At 44.0% G+C, this 19,511-nt stretch overlaps 1 protein-coding gene across 4 annotated transcripts in view; it reads right to left on the bottom strand.

Moving 5' to 3' along the window:
* The window catches only part of RYR2 (ryanodine receptor 2), a 167,748-nt gene that overhangs the window by 115,079 nt on the left and 33,158 nt on the right, over positions 1-19,511 (bottom strand). For all 4 annotated transcript variants that reach the window (XM_036453405.2, XM_045587067.1, XM_036453406.2 and 1 more), the window contains exons 4-15: positions 18,559-18,573; positions 13,905-13,979; positions 13,219-13,297; positions 11,397-11,509; positions 9,828-9,933; positions 8,873-8,969; positions 7,469-7,543; positions 6,638-6,794; positions 3,473-3,637; positions 2,234-2,355; positions 1,084-1,267; positions 151-286 (exon numbers count right to left, since the gene is read on the bottom strand). In XM_036453405.2, coding sequence (XP_036309298.1) covers positions 151-286; positions 1,084-1,267; positions 2,234-2,355; positions 3,473-3,637; positions 6,638-6,794; positions 7,469-7,543; positions 8,873-8,969; positions 9,828-9,933; positions 11,397-11,509; positions 13,219-13,297; positions 13,905-13,979; positions 18,559-18,573 — 1,324 coding nt within the window. The remainder of the gene's footprint in view (positions 1-150; positions 287-1,083; positions 1,268-2,233; positions 2,356-3,472; positions 3,638-6,637; positions 6,795-7,468; positions 7,544-8,872; positions 8,970-9,827; positions 9,934-11,396; positions 11,510-13,218; positions 13,298-13,904; positions 13,980-18,558; positions 18,574-19,511) is intronic.

Genomic DNA, 19,511 nt, shown 5'->3' with positions numbered 1-19,511 from the left:
TATGGGAAATCACTCCGCAAACCTGTTCCCTGTCTCTTGTCTTCCCATTTAGAGGCTCACAGGAAGCAAGAACTAAAAGGGCTGGGAGCGCCCCGTGATCCTTTTCAATAGACACGGCAGCTGCCTTGAAAACCCAGGCATCCTCCTTACCTAGTAACTCATACAGGGAATTCAGAATGGACTTCCAGGACTCCCCCGCCTCTCGGCCAGCGACCTCGGCAAAGTGGGCGGCGCTGCTGTAGACGTGCAGCCGGTCCACGCACTGGAGCACGAGGCTGATCATCCCCTGCGAGGGCAGACAAACCACGTCAGAAACACCGGGTCTGCTCACACACGAAATGCAACGTGGTGGTGAGCCCATCCGTCACTAAGAAAACTGAGGTCACTTATTTGGGGGACCAACAGCAACAACACCTGCGTAACAATGTGGGATGGGGCCGCTTGCCTGGTAGCCGGATCGACAGCTCAGCTTTCTGAGATTCTGAGTTTTAAAGCTTTGAGATCGACGGCCTCGCTGAGAATCTAGGACAGCCGTCCTGGCCTTTGGACCCTCCCAGGTGGTCCTGCTACTGTTCTGTCTGTAAATTACAGCACTTCCACTCTTTTGGCATAACTTTCATGAAATACAACCATACGTGGAAACTCACTATGAGCAAAAGGAAGCAGTGGGGTCGGTGTGTCCAGGCAGGGGCCTGGCGCTCTGCCGAGCGGCCCTCTCCTGGGCAGCCTCCATCCCGTCCCCCTGGGGCAGCCCCGGGAGCAGGGAGAAGCTGCAGTCACTCAGACACCAGAGAGCCTGTTTTTACATGAGTAACACGAAGCAAGAACAGGGCAGCGAGTGGCCAATGTGAAGCGAAGGCCGAGGAGACAGTAACACACGGTCCTTTGCCAGGGGCGTGAGGAGAGGAGTTCCCTGGACACGGACAGAAATGACAACCATCGCCACCTCCAAGGCCTGGTTCCTGCAGCCAGTACAGTGCGCCTGCTGCTCTGATGGCTAAGGGCGAGGTGTCAGGCAGAGTCCCCACTGAGGACCGGTTTCCCAGGAGGAGAGCGGAGAGGATGTGCGGGGGAGCAGCTCACCTCCTCCTGGAAGAGGTTCTGCCGGTTCTTCAGGGCCCGCAGCCGGTTCTGCCTGTCCTCGTGCTCCAGGTGCTCAGCCGGCGGGTGCAGGTAGCTGATGAGGTCCCGCAGGCTCAGGCTGACCGACTCGATGGGCAAGTCCACGGGGGGCGCCTTCGCCTTCCTGCCCAGAGCATCCAGGCCCCTAAAGGAATGCACCATTACTCTCATCGGTGACTCACAGTTTTATGTAGGACTTTAGTTCCTAGATTTTAAAGCTTTACCCTCTCTCCCAATACCACTGTAAATATGGTTTTATTTCACAAAAGTTCTGCCGCCAAAAGTGGTGTTTGATTCACAAATATATTTATTTATAACATAGTCAAACTCATCTCTCATCATACTGAACCAAATAAACTCACAGATGACTCAAATACAGTATCTATATTTGAAAACTAAGGGGAAGCAATAGTAAATGCCTGGTATTTTTTTAATTTACCTAGTGGAACATACCTGCCATTAAAAATAGAACCATTCAATTACTTCCCAGGAGAAACTCGAGCAGTAATTAATATATTCAAATGAAAAACTGTATATTCCTTCATGTATACATAATATTATATTAAAAAACACCAGTACTGGGAGAAATTTATCTAGAGAGAACCCAGAAGGGCCTTGAGGACCAATATTTAGAAACCAGCCGAATTTCATTATCTATCAATAGATGCTCAAGTTTAAGGATGCAGCAGCGCCAGGGACTGATAATTTTGACATTTTCTTATTCCATTGTGTTTGGTTTGGGGAGAAGGAGCTGTTAGCTGCTGACACTCACTGCCACTCTGTTTAAAAAGATATTCTAATGATATTCACTCCTACAATTCACTTAGTAACCAGGAAACAATATGTTAAATGCTTTCCTATTATTACCTGAAAGAAATGTATTTAAAATTGAATTTAAAGATGGCATCATGTTGCATTTTTCTAGCCTTTGAAGGAAAATGTATTATTGGCATGGATGTGTGTGGATTGGTTGAGCTTTCTGAGATTCTGAGTTTTAAAGCTTTGAGATCTATCCACCATAGCATACTTTAGGATTAAGTATTTGTAGATTCAGTCAGGAAATTGAGGTCAAGTGTCAAATAGCCACCCCAACGAAGGACGTGCCATGTACCTTATAAACCTGTTGAAAAGGAAGACAGTGCTCCGGATGACCCGTGCGGTCCGGGACTCCTCATGCTGCGACCTGGACAAGTTGATGCCGTCGTCCATGTGGCCTTCGTGATGCATGATGGCCTGCGAGGAAGCACATGGACCGCCATCACCCCAACACCTCCCTTCCCAATGGGGCTAAGAAGGTGCATGCACACTCAGAGAGGCATAACAATACACAGAACCAAGACTATCAACTGTTGTGTTTGATGTAAAATTATATGCAGAGGCCCCTGGACCACCCAGGCATTTAGTTCTTGTTTTAAAGAATTAACCCGTTATCGGACTGAGGTGAGCAGAACAAACACCAGAGTGTCTTCACACTCGTGTTCAGTGACTGCTCCGAGTCTAACCCTCCGAGGGAAGCAGCAAAGGAAGCCATCAGGCTTCAGCAGGCCGTGAGCTGAGCAGACGGGTAATGAGGAGTGCTCAGCCAAGTTCCTGAGGCATGTAGGTTCTGTAAAACCACGCTTTCATGTTGTTAGTCTTGCTAGGCGTTTAAACTTACTGTGAGAGGACCACGTGTGAAGAGACAAGCGCAGAAACCTTAAGTCAGTGGTCAGCAAACTCATTAGTCAACAGAGCCAAATGTCAACAGTACACGATTGAAATTTCTTCGGAGAGCCAGACTTTTTAAACTTAAACTTCTTCTAATGCCACTTCTTCAACATAGACTCGCGCAGGCCGTGATATTTTGTGGAAGAGCCACACTTAAGGGGCCAAATAGCCGAATGAGGCTCGAGAGCGGCGGTTTGACAACCACTGCCTTACAAGAACAGTTGAATGGTTCTCCCAAAGTGAGCAGTGGAAACACCCAGAGCAGGAAGAGAAGGCCATGGCACCTCCACATCCGCCCAGGGCTCCCTTCCTGCCCTGCCCCCACCACGGTCCCCACCTTCTCACTTCTCACAGCAAAGGTCACTTGGGTTCTTTATATAAATGGAACCACGAAGTGGGCAGCCACAGGTGCCCAGCTTCCTTCATTCAACACTTTCAGCAAGATAGCTGTCATCTAACCAGGTGTACTGAGTTAAGATTAGTAAGGAGAACTAAAACTATAAAACTGTCTAGAAAGCAATGCAAAATGGAACACGCATGTTGGGAATGAGCGTCAGCAGGTGGCTGGGAGTGTTAGCTACCTCTTTCTGCCTTGAGTTTGTGTATTTTAGCCATAAGAGATGGGGGTTCTCTCGCATCTCACCTTGCGTTGTATGGCTCCCATCCTCACAGACTTCACGTCCACAGCCTGGTACGTCAGCCACAGGCCTGTGCTCACATGTTGTATGTAGCAGACCGAGTCTCCGTACTTGATCTCAGAGGTTCCCATGCCATCAACTTCTTTTCTCACCCCTGCATCCAATTTTTCCTAAGATAGAGGAAAAAGATTTAGCAAGTTTCTAAAATACGACTTTTTCTTAAAAGAACTTTGCCTTTTGTAAATATGTTCCTTGAAAAATTCAGCCCTCTGAAGTCCCCTGAAATAATAACGGTCAAATATTTTATTCTAGCAGTTCAACCTCTACTAAATATTTGAGTAGAAAATTATAAAAATTAATGTATTCATGAATAACTCACACTGATAGGAAATTATTTTAGCCATAACAAAATTTTATATTGCCCAATGACAAACTCCAAACTAGATATCTTAAAATTAGTTCAGGCTTCATATTGTTTCCTAATTATTTTTTTCTTTATTTGTACCTATTAGCATAGGTACGTGGGACAGGAAATCTGGTTTTGAGTCCAGTCTCTGCCACTTACTACCTCTGTGACCTTAGAAAAGTTAAACAAAGCTTTTTAAGCCTCAGTTTTCTCGGCTATAAATAAAGCTAACAAACATATTAGAAAACATGATAATGCATGTAAATATTTCAGCAGTATCTTGGATAAAATAAACTTACATTTTTACTATTTTGACTATGAAAACGATAACAAGGATGTTAATGCTTTCTTTAGAACTACATATTCAAAACTACTGTAACTCAGTTTCCTATAATGCAATTCCCAACTTGAACAACGGAGTTACTGGCTCCTAAAGAGCCACTAGGCTACCTCCTTCTGTTCTGAAGCAGCAGCTGATGCTCTGATACCAGCTGTTTCCTTCAAATCTCTACATTTTAATGCTGCCTCCTTCAACACGCTCCCTTCTCATGGACACAAACAGCATTGTGGTGGATGCCAGAGGGAAGGGGATGGGTGATGAATGGGACATAAAATATGGTGACAGGAGATTGACTTTGGGTGTGGGCACATGGTGCAATATACAAATCTTATAGCATAGAAACCCACACTTTGTCCCAGCTGGTTGGCTCAGTGGATAGAGCATCAGCCCGAAGACTGAAGTGTTCTGGTTTCGATTCCAGTCAAGGGCACGTACCTGGAATGCAGGCTGGATCCCCAGCCTTGGTCAGGGCGAATGTGGGAGGCAACCAATCTATGTGTTTCTCTCTCTCCCACTCTCTCTCTTCACTCGCTCTAAAAATCAATGGGAAAATACCCTCAGGTGAGGATTAAAAAAATAAAAATAAATTTTAAAAAATAGTATCTAAGCTTCATACGTTTGAACTACAATTAAATGAGATAATACATATAAGATATTTAGCACATTATTTGGCCCATAAATTAACCATTACTCTTATTTTCACTGTGTGTTTTTCAAAGCATCTAAAATATGTTTTGAACCAAGAATAAAAATCCCAAACAAAAATAGCATCCTAAAAACTATGTCCTAAAAATGATTTTGTTCTATTTTTTTATTTGTTCCATAATCCTTGTGATCTCATTGGCAGTCTGATTTGAGTCTTATTTCATCACTTCGACAGCAGCATGTTTCTATTTGTGGTGCATGGGAGAAGGAAAACTGGAGGAAATCCCCAAAGAAGCATATTTTAGAGGCATTTTAGGCTAAAAAATTACATCTTGGGGGAATATAATACATATGTGATTGGCAAGATCTACCTTTATCATAAACAAGTAATTTTAGAAAGCAATAAAAAGATTTACTCTATCTCCTGGGGGGTGAAAATTATCATTACCAAATTGGCCATTATTTTACAATCAGAATTCTACTGTGATTTTAAAATTAAAATGTCTTCTTGGCCTTCAGTTTCACCTTCTCTTCTCTCAACCACGTTACCACGTGCAGTTATCATTGAGTTAAACGAGTGGAGTGTGTTTGGCAGCAAGTCAGTAACAACCTGCTTAGGACAGCAGCTCTCCAAACATGAGTGCCAGGCAGGAGGCCAGACTCAGAGAAACTGAAGACTTCATTAAAAAGTGATGCTGGGCCCTAGCCAAGGTTTCTCAGAGTGTTGGCCCGTGCACCAGAGAGTCACAGGTTCGATTCCCAGCTACAGGCACATATGTGGATTACAGGTCCGATCTCCGCCCACATGTGAGAGGCAACCTATTGTAGCTCTGTCACATCAATGTTTCTCTCTCTCTCTCTACCCCTCCCTCTCTTCCACTGTAACTAAAAAAAATTTTTTTAAATAATAATGGAAAAAAATATCTTCATTCCTCTGGTGAGCATTTAAAAGGAAAAAGTGGTGCTGAGATCCCTGGTCTCTGTACTTCCTGTGTAAGCTACGACTTTGCAAAATGGCCCCATCCAGAAATAGCCGCCATTCTCTAAGTGCATATTAGGAGAGAGATTTGGAGGAAAAAATGTTTCAAAGGCTATTGTTTGGGCAAGAACTTTAATTCAGAATGTTTGAAAATATTCACAGCGTTTGAGCCAGTATGTCCAGTTCCAGGATCTATCAGAGAAACAAGTCAAAAATGTGCACAGAACATGTCCAAGAATGGTGGTTATGTTTTCCTTAACTGATTTTTTTGTCACAAAGAAATGTGGCTATTGACACAGGCAGAATAATCCGGAGATGGACTTGTCTGAAGTCAAACAAAACTTTTCCTGCACTCGTGTTCCCACACACCTTCTATTTTGATCTTTCTTAAGTATTCAAAGGTAGCCCTTCCATATCAAGCACATAGAAACGTGCAAACTCAGAGACTTATTTAAATTAAAACAGTAGCTGAAACCGGTGTGGCTCAGTGGCTAGAGCGTTGGGTCTGCAGACTGAAAGGTCCCAGGTTCGATTCCAGTCAAGGGCATGTACCTTGGTTGCAGGCACATCCCCAGTAGGGGGTGTGCAGGAGGCAGCTAGTCGATGATTCTCTCATCGATGTTTCTAACTCTCTATCCCTCTCTCTGCTTCTCTGTAAAAAATCAATAAAATATATTTTTTTTAAAAAATAAATTAAAACAGTAAAATTTTGTGATTACAGCTTGCATTTTTTTTTTTTGCTCACCAGCATCCGAAGGAAGCGTGGGGGGTCTACTTATAGCACTGCATGTGCGGCTCACCTTGGAAGAGCGGAAGGTGAAGGCCGTGGACTTCACGTCGGCCTTCTCTTTGTCCATGAGCAGAAGGTTCTTGTCTTCCAGGAGACTCAGGTACTTGCCCGTGGTGACGTGCCGCAGTCGGAAAGGCTGGCCCCACCGTATGTGGCTCCCGCTCCACCTGCAGACACAGGGCAGACTCCATCCATCAGCAGCCACAGCCACAGGCAAACAGCAAGTAATGTGTGTCAGCCACGATGGAAAGTGTCCTGCATGTACCGTCTTACTGAATGGTCGCAGAACCGCTGTGGCTGGTGGTATTCACGTCGGTTCACACGTAACAAAACAGTAATTCAGATGATTACATGACATTCAACGTTACATGACATGACAGCCACTAGCAAGCGGAAGTGAAATTTAACTCTAGGTCTTCTGACTCTCAATATGACACAAATAAGAAATAACTCATTTCTCTAATAAATGCACAGCGGCTTCGTTATTCCAGCCTCTTTGCTGACTCGGCTGTTATTTGTGAGTAAACACAGAGACTGGCAGGAATGGTCTAGTGCCCTGGTTCGCGTTCAGGCCTCCTCCGTCGCCCAGGTGCCCCCAGAAGGCTCAGTCCAGAGCTTGCCAGAACTGAAGTGAGCGACAGGCTTGTCTCCAAAGCTACCTCGCTGGCCCAGCAGCATTCTGCACTGACCAGATGAGACGCTACAAAACCCAATGAGGCTGAAGACGAAAGCAGCTGACCTACCGCCCGGGAACTGGGGCTCGTAAAGGATCAATAGCGGCAGGAAGGGGAAGGGGAAGAGAACCGAATGGCACGTGGGCTACATTCAGAGCGCTACTCACGCAACTCTCAGCGTCTCCAGTCTCCACAGGGAGCGGGCGTGGACAGACACGGCCCCACCTTCATAATGTACAGTCCTGTTTTCAAAAAGAGAGAAGCCCAATTTTAACGTGTGTCATTCTTGGACTCAATTTTTCAAGCTAATTCAAAGAGGAAAGCAAATGGAAACCTTTGCATAAACAGCAAAAGCCATACTTTTTGGAGAAGACAATAGAGCCGGAAATAAAAATAACCGAAGACAGTAACAGTGATCCACATAAGTCTGCCCTCAATAAACACTCGATGCAAACACATCCCTGATCATACTCTCCTCTAATCCCATTTCATTCCCTCTCCAACTCCCCCTCCACCATCTCCCCCTGTGTATATACTCACCTTACTCATTTAACTCACGTCCTTAAAAGTACTCAGCTATAACTTTAGGTGTAGTTTAATATATTATTAAACACATTCATATTTGGAGTTTTCAAGTTTATTCTAGATACTTAAGCACATTCTAATATTTTAGTATAACACATTCTAATATTTTAGTATAACACATTCTAATATTTTAGTATAACAATTTGAAAAATTATAATAGAAAAGTATAAATATTACCAAAAATCGGGACTGTTTTAAAACACCGCGGGATGCGGCACAAATCGTTAAAAATCGGGACTGTCCCGCCAAAAGCGGGACGTCTGGTCACCTTACTAACTGTGTATGTTATTATAAGAAATGACCTTTCTAAACTAAAAACATGTAAGAAATCATCCAGATGGCACCTGCTCTCACAGTGACCCCTTGTTTATGTATTAACCTTATCAGATTCATCCGTGAATTCGTGAGGCAAAGCAGAGCATTCACATCGTCTTCACTGTTTTTGTTTTTGTATTATTTGTGCACTTTCTCCAGAGATCTGGACTACATCAATCTCGGTCGAATGCCAAATAAAATTAACATGAGAGAGGTATGATAATCACATAAAACATGAGGAACGTGGTCAGTTCCATGATCTATGGCAGCAAACGGGAGGTAATAAAAAAAAGGTCGTCAACTTTTGTACGATTGGAGAAATCTGATTTTGAAACTGAATTCGAGACTAAATGTTCCAGAAAGGGAATGAATCAGAACCGATGGCCATTTAATGAAGTTTGAAGTAGATTGCTTCATGTGTTCACTCCTCCCACTCAGTTTAATTCCATGCTTCGTCTGTGTTTTAATTTTGTCAGCGATTCTGCTGATAGGCGATAAAAAAACGAACGTGAGGAAAAACTGCAAAGGAGGCCAACAAATGGGTCACGCAGGGGACAGAGGGACGTGACAGGCCCACTTTCGCTTACGCTGCTGGCCTGACAGGTATTGCCTTATTTAAAAAATTATGTCAAGGCAAGAAAACCAAGGCTTGGGGCCCCGGGCTCACCCACCTCCGCTGCTCCTCCCCATGCTCCCCAGAGGGGACGGTGAGGCACTCATCCATGTGTCCGTGCAGCAGCCGCAGGACGTCCCCGCCAATCAGGTACCCTGCGAGGACAAAACTCAGTTTGTGTCGGCTGTCATGCTCGAGTGGCAGCTGGACAGGTCCCCTGGCCTGGTCCTCTGTGTTCTTAGAGAACCAGCTGGTCCGATCTTCTGTGTACTTAGAGAGCCAGCAGTCTGGCAAGGCTGTGCTCCTGACCACACAGTTCCGCCTGCCTGCTGCTGGTGGGCCTGAGCCTCAGAGCCCCAGAGTGAGTGACATTCCCACTGGAAATACCAACTCAGCCACATAAAACCCTCCATTAAACATACATGCATGGCTGAAACCGGTTTGGCTCAATGGATAGAGTGTCGGCCTGTGGACTGAAGGGTCCCAGGTTCGATTCTGGTCAAGGGCATGTACCTTGGTTGTGGGCACATCCCCTGGGGGGGGGGGGTGTTTAGGAGGCAGCTGATTGGTTTCTAACTATGTCTCTCTCTTCCTCTCTGTAAAAAAATCAAACTATATTTTTTAAAAAACATACATGCGTGGACAGGCTCAGACTTGAACCTGTGCGGGTGACAGTAACCAGGACAAACGCAGGTGTCCCAGAATCCCTGAAGCATAGGCATGCTGGGACCCCACTCTAAGCCACCCGCCCTGGAAGATGGGAGACCTGGACATCCGCCTCATTGAGCAAAACCCCGGGGCCAGAACCGCGGGGCAAGCGGCCTCCAGGCGGCCAGCACAGAAAGCCACACAGTAAACACAGCTGACCACAACATACAAGTAGCCGTTTCAATGGGAGTCCTGAGTGTCATCGCCTCGTTTACAGAATAGGTGGACAGGAGCGCTGGCTAACAGCCAGCTCAGGGTCACAGACACCCTGTGTCAAGGACAAGCCCTCCCTGCAGGGGGTGTACCTTGGGCCGCTTCACTTCCAGAGCTGATGGGGGCCACGCTCCAGAGCGTCAGCTGGAAAGCGGCGTCCACGTGCAGGCTGCCGCTGCCGCTGCCATAGGACAGGTGCTGCGGGGAGAGGGGCAGAGGGCTTGGCCTGGCTGCGGGCGGGCTCAGCACGCACATGCTTCTGCCCACGCACACCAGCACGCACTGGAACTGCACATACAGAGCCTCTGTGTCAGCCCGGTCACTCAACACGAAGAAGCTGGTAGAAAAAGATTAGCTCCTGTTTGTCTATAGGTATTTCCCCTCTTCATTCTACGTAAGAGTTACTAACGTAAGCCACTAATCAGAAAAAGATGAATACACTAAAATAAATCAATTCATTAAAGCAGACTATTTTGTAGTAAGGCCCACCGATGAGCAAAGTTATCCAGATAGTGGGTACTTACCATAATTATAATTCTATAATTGGTTTACCTATCACACTGCGGTGTCTTTTTACAACGATGCAGGTGGAATCTCTAGGACCAATGTCTCAGTTTTATGAGGTTATGAACGTTTATCTGCAGCTTGGCACCAAAGCCATTCGATGGCGATGTTTTCTAATAGGTATCTAAAACCAAGACAACCACATTTTCTCCGAAATTCAGACAGTACAAATTTCAGATTTCCCTTCTTAAAAATAAAAATGAGTGAAATATCCTATTTAACATTTTAAGAGCCATAATAGGTGAGTCCTCAAATTCAAAGGAAAGAAAAATTGTGAAAGCACTCTAGAATTTTACAGCAGGTTATTTTACCACCTGATTATTTTACCACCTGGCTCTGTGAGAATTGCAGACCTTGTTCTTGGGGTCATCTCAGCAGACATCACCAATATTCCTGTAATGTTTCCGTAGCACTTCTCCAACGCTTGTGACGGATGACAGCCTCAGCTCTCAAAGATCCCCTCGTACTGAACTTGCCCAGAAACCAGCCCTCCCAGTTGCATGAGGAGCATGAAGGCGCAGCAGGAGCATCATGCTGGGGAGCCCCACGGGCCCTCACACCCAGGGACTCTCTCACCTAATATGTTATTCTCCAGGCATCAGCAAAAACAGGCATTGCACTCTTTCTCTGTTTACAAATAAAACATATGTCTTCTGTTTCCACAAACAAGAAAAATATGTTTTCCTCCGTAGCAATCAGTACACCATGTAACTAAGTGGATCTCGCTTTCTCATCCTGTTCACTGTCTGACAGGTTCCCAGCAGTTGCCCTGGCATCCAGCAATATTATTCAATAAACAAAGGCATGCAGAAGCAGAACCCTTCACAGTCACAGTAGCACACACTGAAAATAAGTTACATATACCTATTTCACTGGCCTGAGCCAAAACAGCATGCACCCGCACTCACGTACACACACACACACACACACACACACACACACACACAGACACGGAGCTGCTTCTCTCTCATCAGATAGAAGTTCAGGCCTGATTTAATCAAGTCTCCTGGATAATTTGCAATCTACACCTTAAAGAGGCTGTTTTATTGACCTTCATGCATCATCTCACAAGTCCATGCCAGACTCTCCGCACTTACCAGGTACCTTTCGGAGGACACGCTCACTAAGATGAGGTCATCGCCAACGCGCACCTTCTCCCCCTCAGACCGCTGCTTGGAGGCGGGGTGTATGGTCCACCAGCAAGCCTCGCCTGCAGGAGGGGCGAGCGACACAGAGCAGCCTCTTAGTGCAAAACCCACATGCTTTGCCGGTGGCTCCAAATGACAATGAGAAACAAAAAGAGTCTTCACAGTCAGTCTCCTTAACATAAACTTGTTCTGTTCACACCACCTTCAGGAATTTGGATTTTAATGCAACTTAATACCAGACCATGAAATTAAAAAGAAGTAGGCCAATTAGCTTAGGATAAGACACATGGAAACATACAGCTTGTCATAGAACTGATTGCAACAATTTTGGAAATTTGGTGTCTTTTGCCCTATTAAGAATTGGTTTAAAATGATCTTTATTTGTGCTACATAAGGCGAAATTCACCGGTCCTGCAGACCTGACTTCATTCTTCATGAAAGTATATGTTGCACACTTTTCATGTTACCCTGTGATAATCAGATGTTTTCCACTGTTAACTAAATTTTACTATTCTATGCCTTATCTTATTTTGTTATTTTAAAAATGTGTTTGTTTCTATTAATCTAAATCTAACATAAAAAAGAACCCCAGCCGAAACCGGTTTGGCTCAGAGGATAGAGCGTCAGCCTGCAGACTGAAAGGTCCTGGGTTCGATTCCGGTCAAGGGCATGTACCTTAGTTGCGGGCACATCCCCAATAGGGGGTGTGCAAGAGGCAGCTGATCCATTATTCTCTCTCATCGATGTTTCTAACTCTCTATCCCTCTCTCTTCCTCTCTGTAAAAAAATCAATAAAATATATATTTTAAAAAGAAGAAGAACCCCAGTATAGAAAGGCACATTATAGCAATAGCTGGGTGTAATCAAATAATTCTTCCTGGAACAAGCCATGCACCAGCCTCAGGAGCTGCATGCCCACCGCCCATTCTTCATGCTTCAGTGCTGTCACTGAGACACACACCAGCACACAATTCCTCAGCGTGGTCATACTTCCTTTTAAAAAATAAATGCAAATTCTAGCCAAAATGTTCTATCTAATATTCTCACCCAGAAATAGGAATATCTTTAGTGACTTGTTATCTGATAATTTGCACTCTCTCCCTTTGCTCAGCTTTATCATTTTCCCTAACACCTGTTTTTCTTCTTTCTGATCCCCCAATGCCAGTATGTGAGTCCCATAACAGTGGGGCCTTCCCTGTTTGGCTCACGGAGGTTTCCCTGGATGCTAGCATTTTTGTTTTTAATGCTCTGGCACGCAATAAAAATTCATTTTGCATAAATGAGTAAATGAATCAGCAAATGCTATTTCTTTTCTTAATATATTTTTATTGATTTCAGAGAGGAAGGGAGAGAAAGAAAGATCAGTGATGAGAGAAACTCACTGATCAGCTGCCCTTTGCATGCTCAACACTGGGGATCAGGCCTGCAACCCGGGCATGTGCCCAGATGGAATCCATCCGTGATCTCCTGGTTCACAGGTTGACGCTCAACCACTGGGCCACACAGTCTGGGCAATTTCCTAAGCATGCTTACAGTCAATACGCAATTTGTGCTCTGAGCAGCTTTTCTCACACAAACCACCGTCCTACTTGAGTGTCACCTTGCAGAATTCCTTGTCTTCACTCACTCAATTCACATTTGTAGAGTTGTAAGGAATTTTTCATTCATTCATTCAAACATTTATAAAGCAATCACTACTGGTCCATCAATGCTTTGTTCATAAGCCGCCCAGGGCACATTAATATGTATGATCAAAGCCAACAGGACTCACCTGTTGTGTCCTCTTGCAAGCCAACGTCAAAGGCCAGCTTGTCCGTTGAAGACCGGGAGGTGGACAGGCAGCACAGATACTAAAGGACACAAAAGAGCGGCTGTCACTCAACGGTTCTAGTCCCACCCAGTGTCACTCTGACTCGCGTTGGTATCAGAGTGAAACATGGATGTTTCTGGACAAAGTCCCGGTTTTCCCAGTGAGAGGGAACACACATGCAGGGCCTCCTCGGAGCAGTGAAATTCGGACATAAGCACATATGACACATGTATGTACTGAATTGAACCAGGGGGCACAGCCTGAGAGGGACTCGGGGGGTCAAGTGGATGACTGGGTGCAAGAAGAAGCTGACGTGGACAAAGAGAGAGACATCTAGTCAGGAAGGAGGGGAGTGAGTGAAAAGTGCAACACACAGGCAGGTTTTTATATTCCCTTTCAGTAAACAGACTTTAATAAGTAAACTTAAAACATCAGAGATGAGAAATGGGTCTTATTTTACTCTTAACACTTAACTGGTTTATCGTGAGACACTAAAAACAGGGGTCATCCGGTGACAGAACTGAAGGACCTTAAAGGTCACCTAAGCTGCTCCTCATGCTGTAAGCGGGAGAACTAAGCAGGGCACAGGTCTTAAGGGGCACAGCGGCCCTCACTTTGCCGACCATGGGAGATGGAGCGCCGCTCACCATGCCGCTGTTGGAGTGGCGCAGCAGGATGGCGTGTCCGTAGAGGAGTGTCCGGTGGCCACCCCCTTGAGCCGTCTGCGAGGGACGAGACAGGGTCGACAAGAGAAGAAAAAGCAAAACAGCAAACTTAACGAAGTCAATAAGAGGTCCCCGTGTTCTCAGGAAAGGTAAGAGCTACTGCGTGGAGCGCGCAGGTGCCTGGCTCTGAGAGCAAGAGCTGATTTCGGTGAACACTCAGCATGACGTGATCCTGATCACAGATATTTATTGTCCTTTTTTCCCACGGCACGTGGTCTGCATCGGGAGGATGTTGGGCTCTTTGGTCACTACTGTACCCAGGTGCCTGGCCCGGGTAGGGACGAAGCATTTGTTCAGTGAATGAGCCTTCCAAAAGGGCAGAACGGATCAAATCGCCGACAGGCTTCACACCTTCCCTACCTCCCAAAGGATTCTAGGAAAGAGCCCAAATCCCCTTCCCTGAACCAGAGGAGTGCTCCTCACTGTGAGCGTGCGTGCACACGAGGCCGAGTGGCGGGCCGCCCCGGTGACTGACTCCGCAGGTCTGGGGTGGACAGAGAAGGTGGTCTTTTCTACCTTATAAACTGCACTTTCAGACTCAGTTCAAGGCCACCTCCTCCAGGAAGCCTCCTCTGGTTTCCTCAGTTGGCTGCTCCCTGAGCTTCTGCAGCTCCGGGTACACTGGCACCTGGTCTAACCACTCCACCCAGTGAGCACCATTGTCTTCTGGGTCGGACTGGGAACTCCACGACAGGGCCCTGAGCTCTCAGCACAAAGCACGCAATAAGCCTGAGAACCAACATGAAAGCCATATCTGCCTGGGTGGGGGTGGGAGTCAGTGTCATGGTGCACAAGTGCAGGTGTTGAAAAGAGGAAGGGGCACAGACTGGAGACGGGGGTGGCAGAGACTGCACAGGAGCCATACACTGGGCTCAGGGGAAGATTGTGGGAGGTACAAACAGTTAAGCCCAGGAGTGTGCACAAGTTTTTGAAGGAGAAGGCTGTCTTTCAGGATTTTAAGGAATGTGACTGGTGATATTGGGGGGGGGGGGGGGGTGTACACCCTAAGAAGTGTGGAGCATTTTAATATCAATACTATTATATCTTTCTTACTAAAAATATATCCCTCCATATTGTTCCAAATAATTTCTTAAAATAACTTCACATGTTATGCTGGGAAGACCTCAAAACCATTCTTTAAAATCAGTATTAAAGCCGAAACCGGTTTGGCTCAGTGGATAGAGCGTCGGTCTGCTGACTCAAGGGTCCCAGGTTCGATTCCGGTCCAGGGCACGTACCTTGGTTACGGACACATCCCCAGTAGGGGGTGTGCAGGAGGCAGTTTCTCTCTCATCAATGTTTCTAACTCTATCTCTCTCCCTTTCTCTCTGTAAAAAAAAATCAATAAAAAATATTTTTAAATCAATATTAAAATTTATTTAAATTACTTTAAAAACTGCTTTTAAAACAAAAGGAAAATCTCTTTTCCACGTACTGAGGGGGGGGAAAGAGGGAGGGGGAATCTACTTTGTAAAATTACATTCCTCCTCAGAACGAGGCCCTCTATAGAAAGCACTTGCGTTTTCTGTGCTACACGTGACTTTGTGGCCAAGGGCAATTCGCCGGCCGTGGCTGACCTGGTTGCAGTGGCAGGAGTAACTTTCACAGGAGATACCAGCTCCAAAGCCATGACATCCAGCTGAACTTTCCTGACAGTCACATCCATCAGAACAAAAATTTTAAAACAACGATTTAACCAAAAATGATGAAGCGCTCCTTTTACAATAAAGTTCGGCCCACGCGTTTCATATGTTTATAGGTGCATATGCATAAATATTCAAATTGGTTAAGCTAAGAGGAGACATTTTAGTGTCTAAATTTTCTTCAACTATTCATTCTACACAATTAGACAATTATAGATTTTAACTAGAGATTTCCTCACCACTTAAATGCCAATTATGCCAGATTTAGTTCTAATAGAATTCATATAACTATGCACATAATCCCCACTAAATTAATTGTCACTAATTAACTTAGTTACCACAAAAGGATGCAATTTCTGTCACATGCACTCCAGTACTTTTTTTCTGACTTGTCATTTTATATGACGTTAATCTAACTGACTCCGTTTCTGAAAAAAAAAATTTAAAAATATGTAATTTCAACTCTTGGGCTGATTGGGTAACTCCATTCATTCAATAAACATCCGTCAAAAGAATTGTGTCTGGGGATGAATCCTAAGGGATGATTTATTCTTTCCTGTGTTTTTAATTTGGTGCATCATGTCAATTTTCTTGTTACATGTTGGCCAGTCCTTCTTTAAGGTAAATAAATACGGGGTAGGCAAAAGTAGGTTTACAGTTGTGAGAGCACAAAACAGTTGATTCTTGCATTATTATTTATTAGTTATTGTATTGTGTTCCATCTGAACAACCCTGAACCTACTTTTGCCCACCTGTGTGTTTGGACTTCCTCTGAACCTTGGTACTGTAGGAAGATGGTCACCAGTTTGGGGGTTACTCCTTCGAGACTCTGCATCCCGGTTTGGGGGGGTGCGGGCGCCCCCTGTGCAATCTCAGTGAGGAGATGACCATCACCACTGGGGACAGCTGCATCCGAGCAGCAGTAAGTCCTCTAGAGCAGGCCCCTTCCCTCCAAACACCCAGCCCAGGCACACATGCTCTGACCACACTGACCTCCGGGAAGCCAGCCAGGACCAGCTAGATAAGAGTCCATCAAGCTAATGGGGAAGCAAGCTCAAGGCCAGCTTGCCCTCAAGAATACACTTCAAAAAATACCTTAGTGACTGTGGAAGTTAATATGTTAACTGTTCTTTGGAATCTAAAATATGAGCAGAGCAGTCAAGTGCACCAGTTAAAAGGAGAATTCGGAAATTACATTTTACATAATATAAATAAGCCTTCAGTTCACATTAATGCCATAGATACTTCAGGCCTGTAAGTTTCTCTCTCATCAATGTTTCTAGCTCTCTATCCCTCTCCCTTCCTCTCTGTAAAAAATCAATAAAATATATATTTTTAAAAATACAGCCTATAAAATACCCACAGTGAAATGCTGATTGGAGAACGAGTAAAAATGGTTGTTTCAATGGGAGAATTCTTAACATTGGCTAAATTAAACTAATATGTTAGCATAGGACATAAAGGTGCCAAATGCTGCTTATGAAGTTGACAAATCTAACTATGTGATTGACTCATTTATTGGGTCGGCAGCTAAGTAATTGCGGGTTTCACACATATATGGCTTCAGTTGAATTTTTAGGTTTGCAGACGTAGTACAAATGTAAAACACATTTTGTTATTTGATAGTTGGCTATTCAGCTGTTAATCAGTAAAAAAAGTTTTTTGATCTGTTTTGTAGTTTTCGTTTGGCGTTCGTTGAAAAATGGAAAATCAAAAGGAACATTTTCGTCATATTTTGCTTTTTTATTTCCGCAAAGGGAAAAACGCATCGCAAGCTCATAAAAAGTTATGTGCTGTCTATGGTGACGAAGCCTTAAAAGAACGGCAGTGTCAAAATTGGTTTGCCAAATTTTGTTCTGGTGATTTTTCACTCAAAGATGAAAAACGCTCTGGTCGTCCAGTTGAAGTTGATGACGCCCTAATCAAAGCAATAATCAATTCAGACTGTCACAGTACAACACGTGAGATTGCAGAGAAGCTTCATGTATCACATACATGCATTGAAAATCACTTAAAACAACTTGGCTATGTTCAAAAACTCGATACATGGGTTCCTCACGAACTGAAAGAATCACAGTTAACGCAACGCATTAGCAGCTGCGATTTGCTAAAGAAACGTAATGAAAATGATCCATTTTTAAAACAACTGATAACTGGCGATGAAAAATGGGTTGTTTACAACAATATCAAGCAGAAAAGATCGTGGAGCAGGCCAGGTGAACCAACTCAAACAACATCAAAAGCTGATATTCATCAAAAGAAGGTTTTGTTATCAGTTTGGTGGGATTACAAAGGAATTGTCTACTTTGAACTCTTACCACCCAACCGAACGATCAATTCTGATGTCTACATTGAACAACTAATGAAATTAAACAATGCAGTTGAAGAAAAGTGGCCCGAATTGACAAATCGAAAAGGTGTTGTATTCCATCATGACAATGCAAGGCCACACACATCTTTGGTCACTCGGCAAAAATTAATGGAGCTTGGTTGGGATGTTTTGCCACATCCACCATATAGTCCTGACCTTGCACCATCTGATTACTTTTTGTTTCGATCTTTACAAAACTCCTTGAATGGTAAAAATTTCAATAATGATGATGATGTCAAATCGTACCTGATTCAGTTTTTTGCTAATAAAAACCAGAAGTTTTTTGAACGTGGGATTATGATGCTGCCTGAAAGATGGCAAAAGGTCATTGATCAAAATGGGCAATACATTACAGAATAAAGTTATTTAGTTCCATAAAAAAATTGTCTTTGATTTTTTTAAAATCCGCAATTACTTAGTTGCCGACCCAATAAATTTAAAAGCTCCAACGTTTGATTTAATTTCTAAAACTTTCAGATGTGAAAAGTGCCATGAATTCAAAGTTTACACCAAACATGAAGTGTACAAAACAAAACACATAGCAGATGACCCAGTGTCTTACCTTCATCATGAATTTCTGTGGGGGCAGAAGGAAAGAGAAAAGGCATTAAACATATTATTTCCAAGACATTTTAAAAGATCTCTTACTTATGAAGATTTCTAAGTGGAATTATGTGGACAATAAACATACAGAAACACATTCACTGTGTTGTCACAACGAAACAGTATCAACTGCATGCCAGGTAAAAGCTGGAGCAAGCAAAACTCTTTTTACAAGTGTTTTTACATTAATTCTTTTTTTTCCTGGGAAAACATGCTCTCTATGTGATGCCTGTTTCAATTTACAACATATCTAAGCGCCAAAAAAGCCCGAAGATATCATCTTAAAATTATACTCTGAAAATGCTTTTAAACCCGTTTCACTTCATCTTTTGCATTACAATTCAGTGATATAAACGGCAACGCAGCTAATTTTAGTAAGAACAGTGGATTGGAAGCAGGTGAGGGTGGTCATCACTAAAGTGCCGAGGTGATAGTAACCAGGAACCCTTCCCGAACCTACATGTGTGAGTCGGGAAACCCAGAGAAAATACCACAGAAACTTTGCTCTTAAAATGACAGCCCCTTCCCGTAACTTATAATGGCTCCTTTTTCTTCTCCAAAACATAGTATGTGCATATATCCCCTCGTTTTCTCTTAGGCCCATAGAGTTTCCTTCACCTACTCCTAGGAGGTGTACACAGATAAAAAAGAACTAGGAAGGGAAATGGCATTGCTTTTCCAAACTTAGGACTACATTTAGTTGTCATAAGCATCCAAGTCCTACAGAGAAAAGATACACCTATTCACATTAGTTTTACAGAAAATAGCAAGTTTTCAACCTACAACTTATAGATACCACAGTTGGTTCCCTGAAACATAAAAACATAGTGATATGTACATTAGTGGCATTCTCTTGCGACAGATTTTTTTCTTTAATATATTTTTTTACTGACTTCAGAGAGGAAGCGGGGT

This window comes from Pipistrellus kuhlii, unplaced genomic scaffold, assembly GCF_014108245.1.
Source record: "Pipistrellus kuhlii isolate mPipKuh1 unplaced genomic scaffold, mPipKuh1.p scaffold_m20_p_25, whole genome shotgun sequence".
In the NCBI taxonomy this organism is placed as follows: domain Eukaryota; kingdom Metazoa; phylum Chordata; class Mammalia; order Chiroptera; family Vespertilionidae; genus Pipistrellus; species Pipistrellus kuhlii.
The sequence above is the reverse complement of the archived record's forward strand: the minus strand, read 5'-3'. Positions and strand labels throughout refer to the sequence as shown.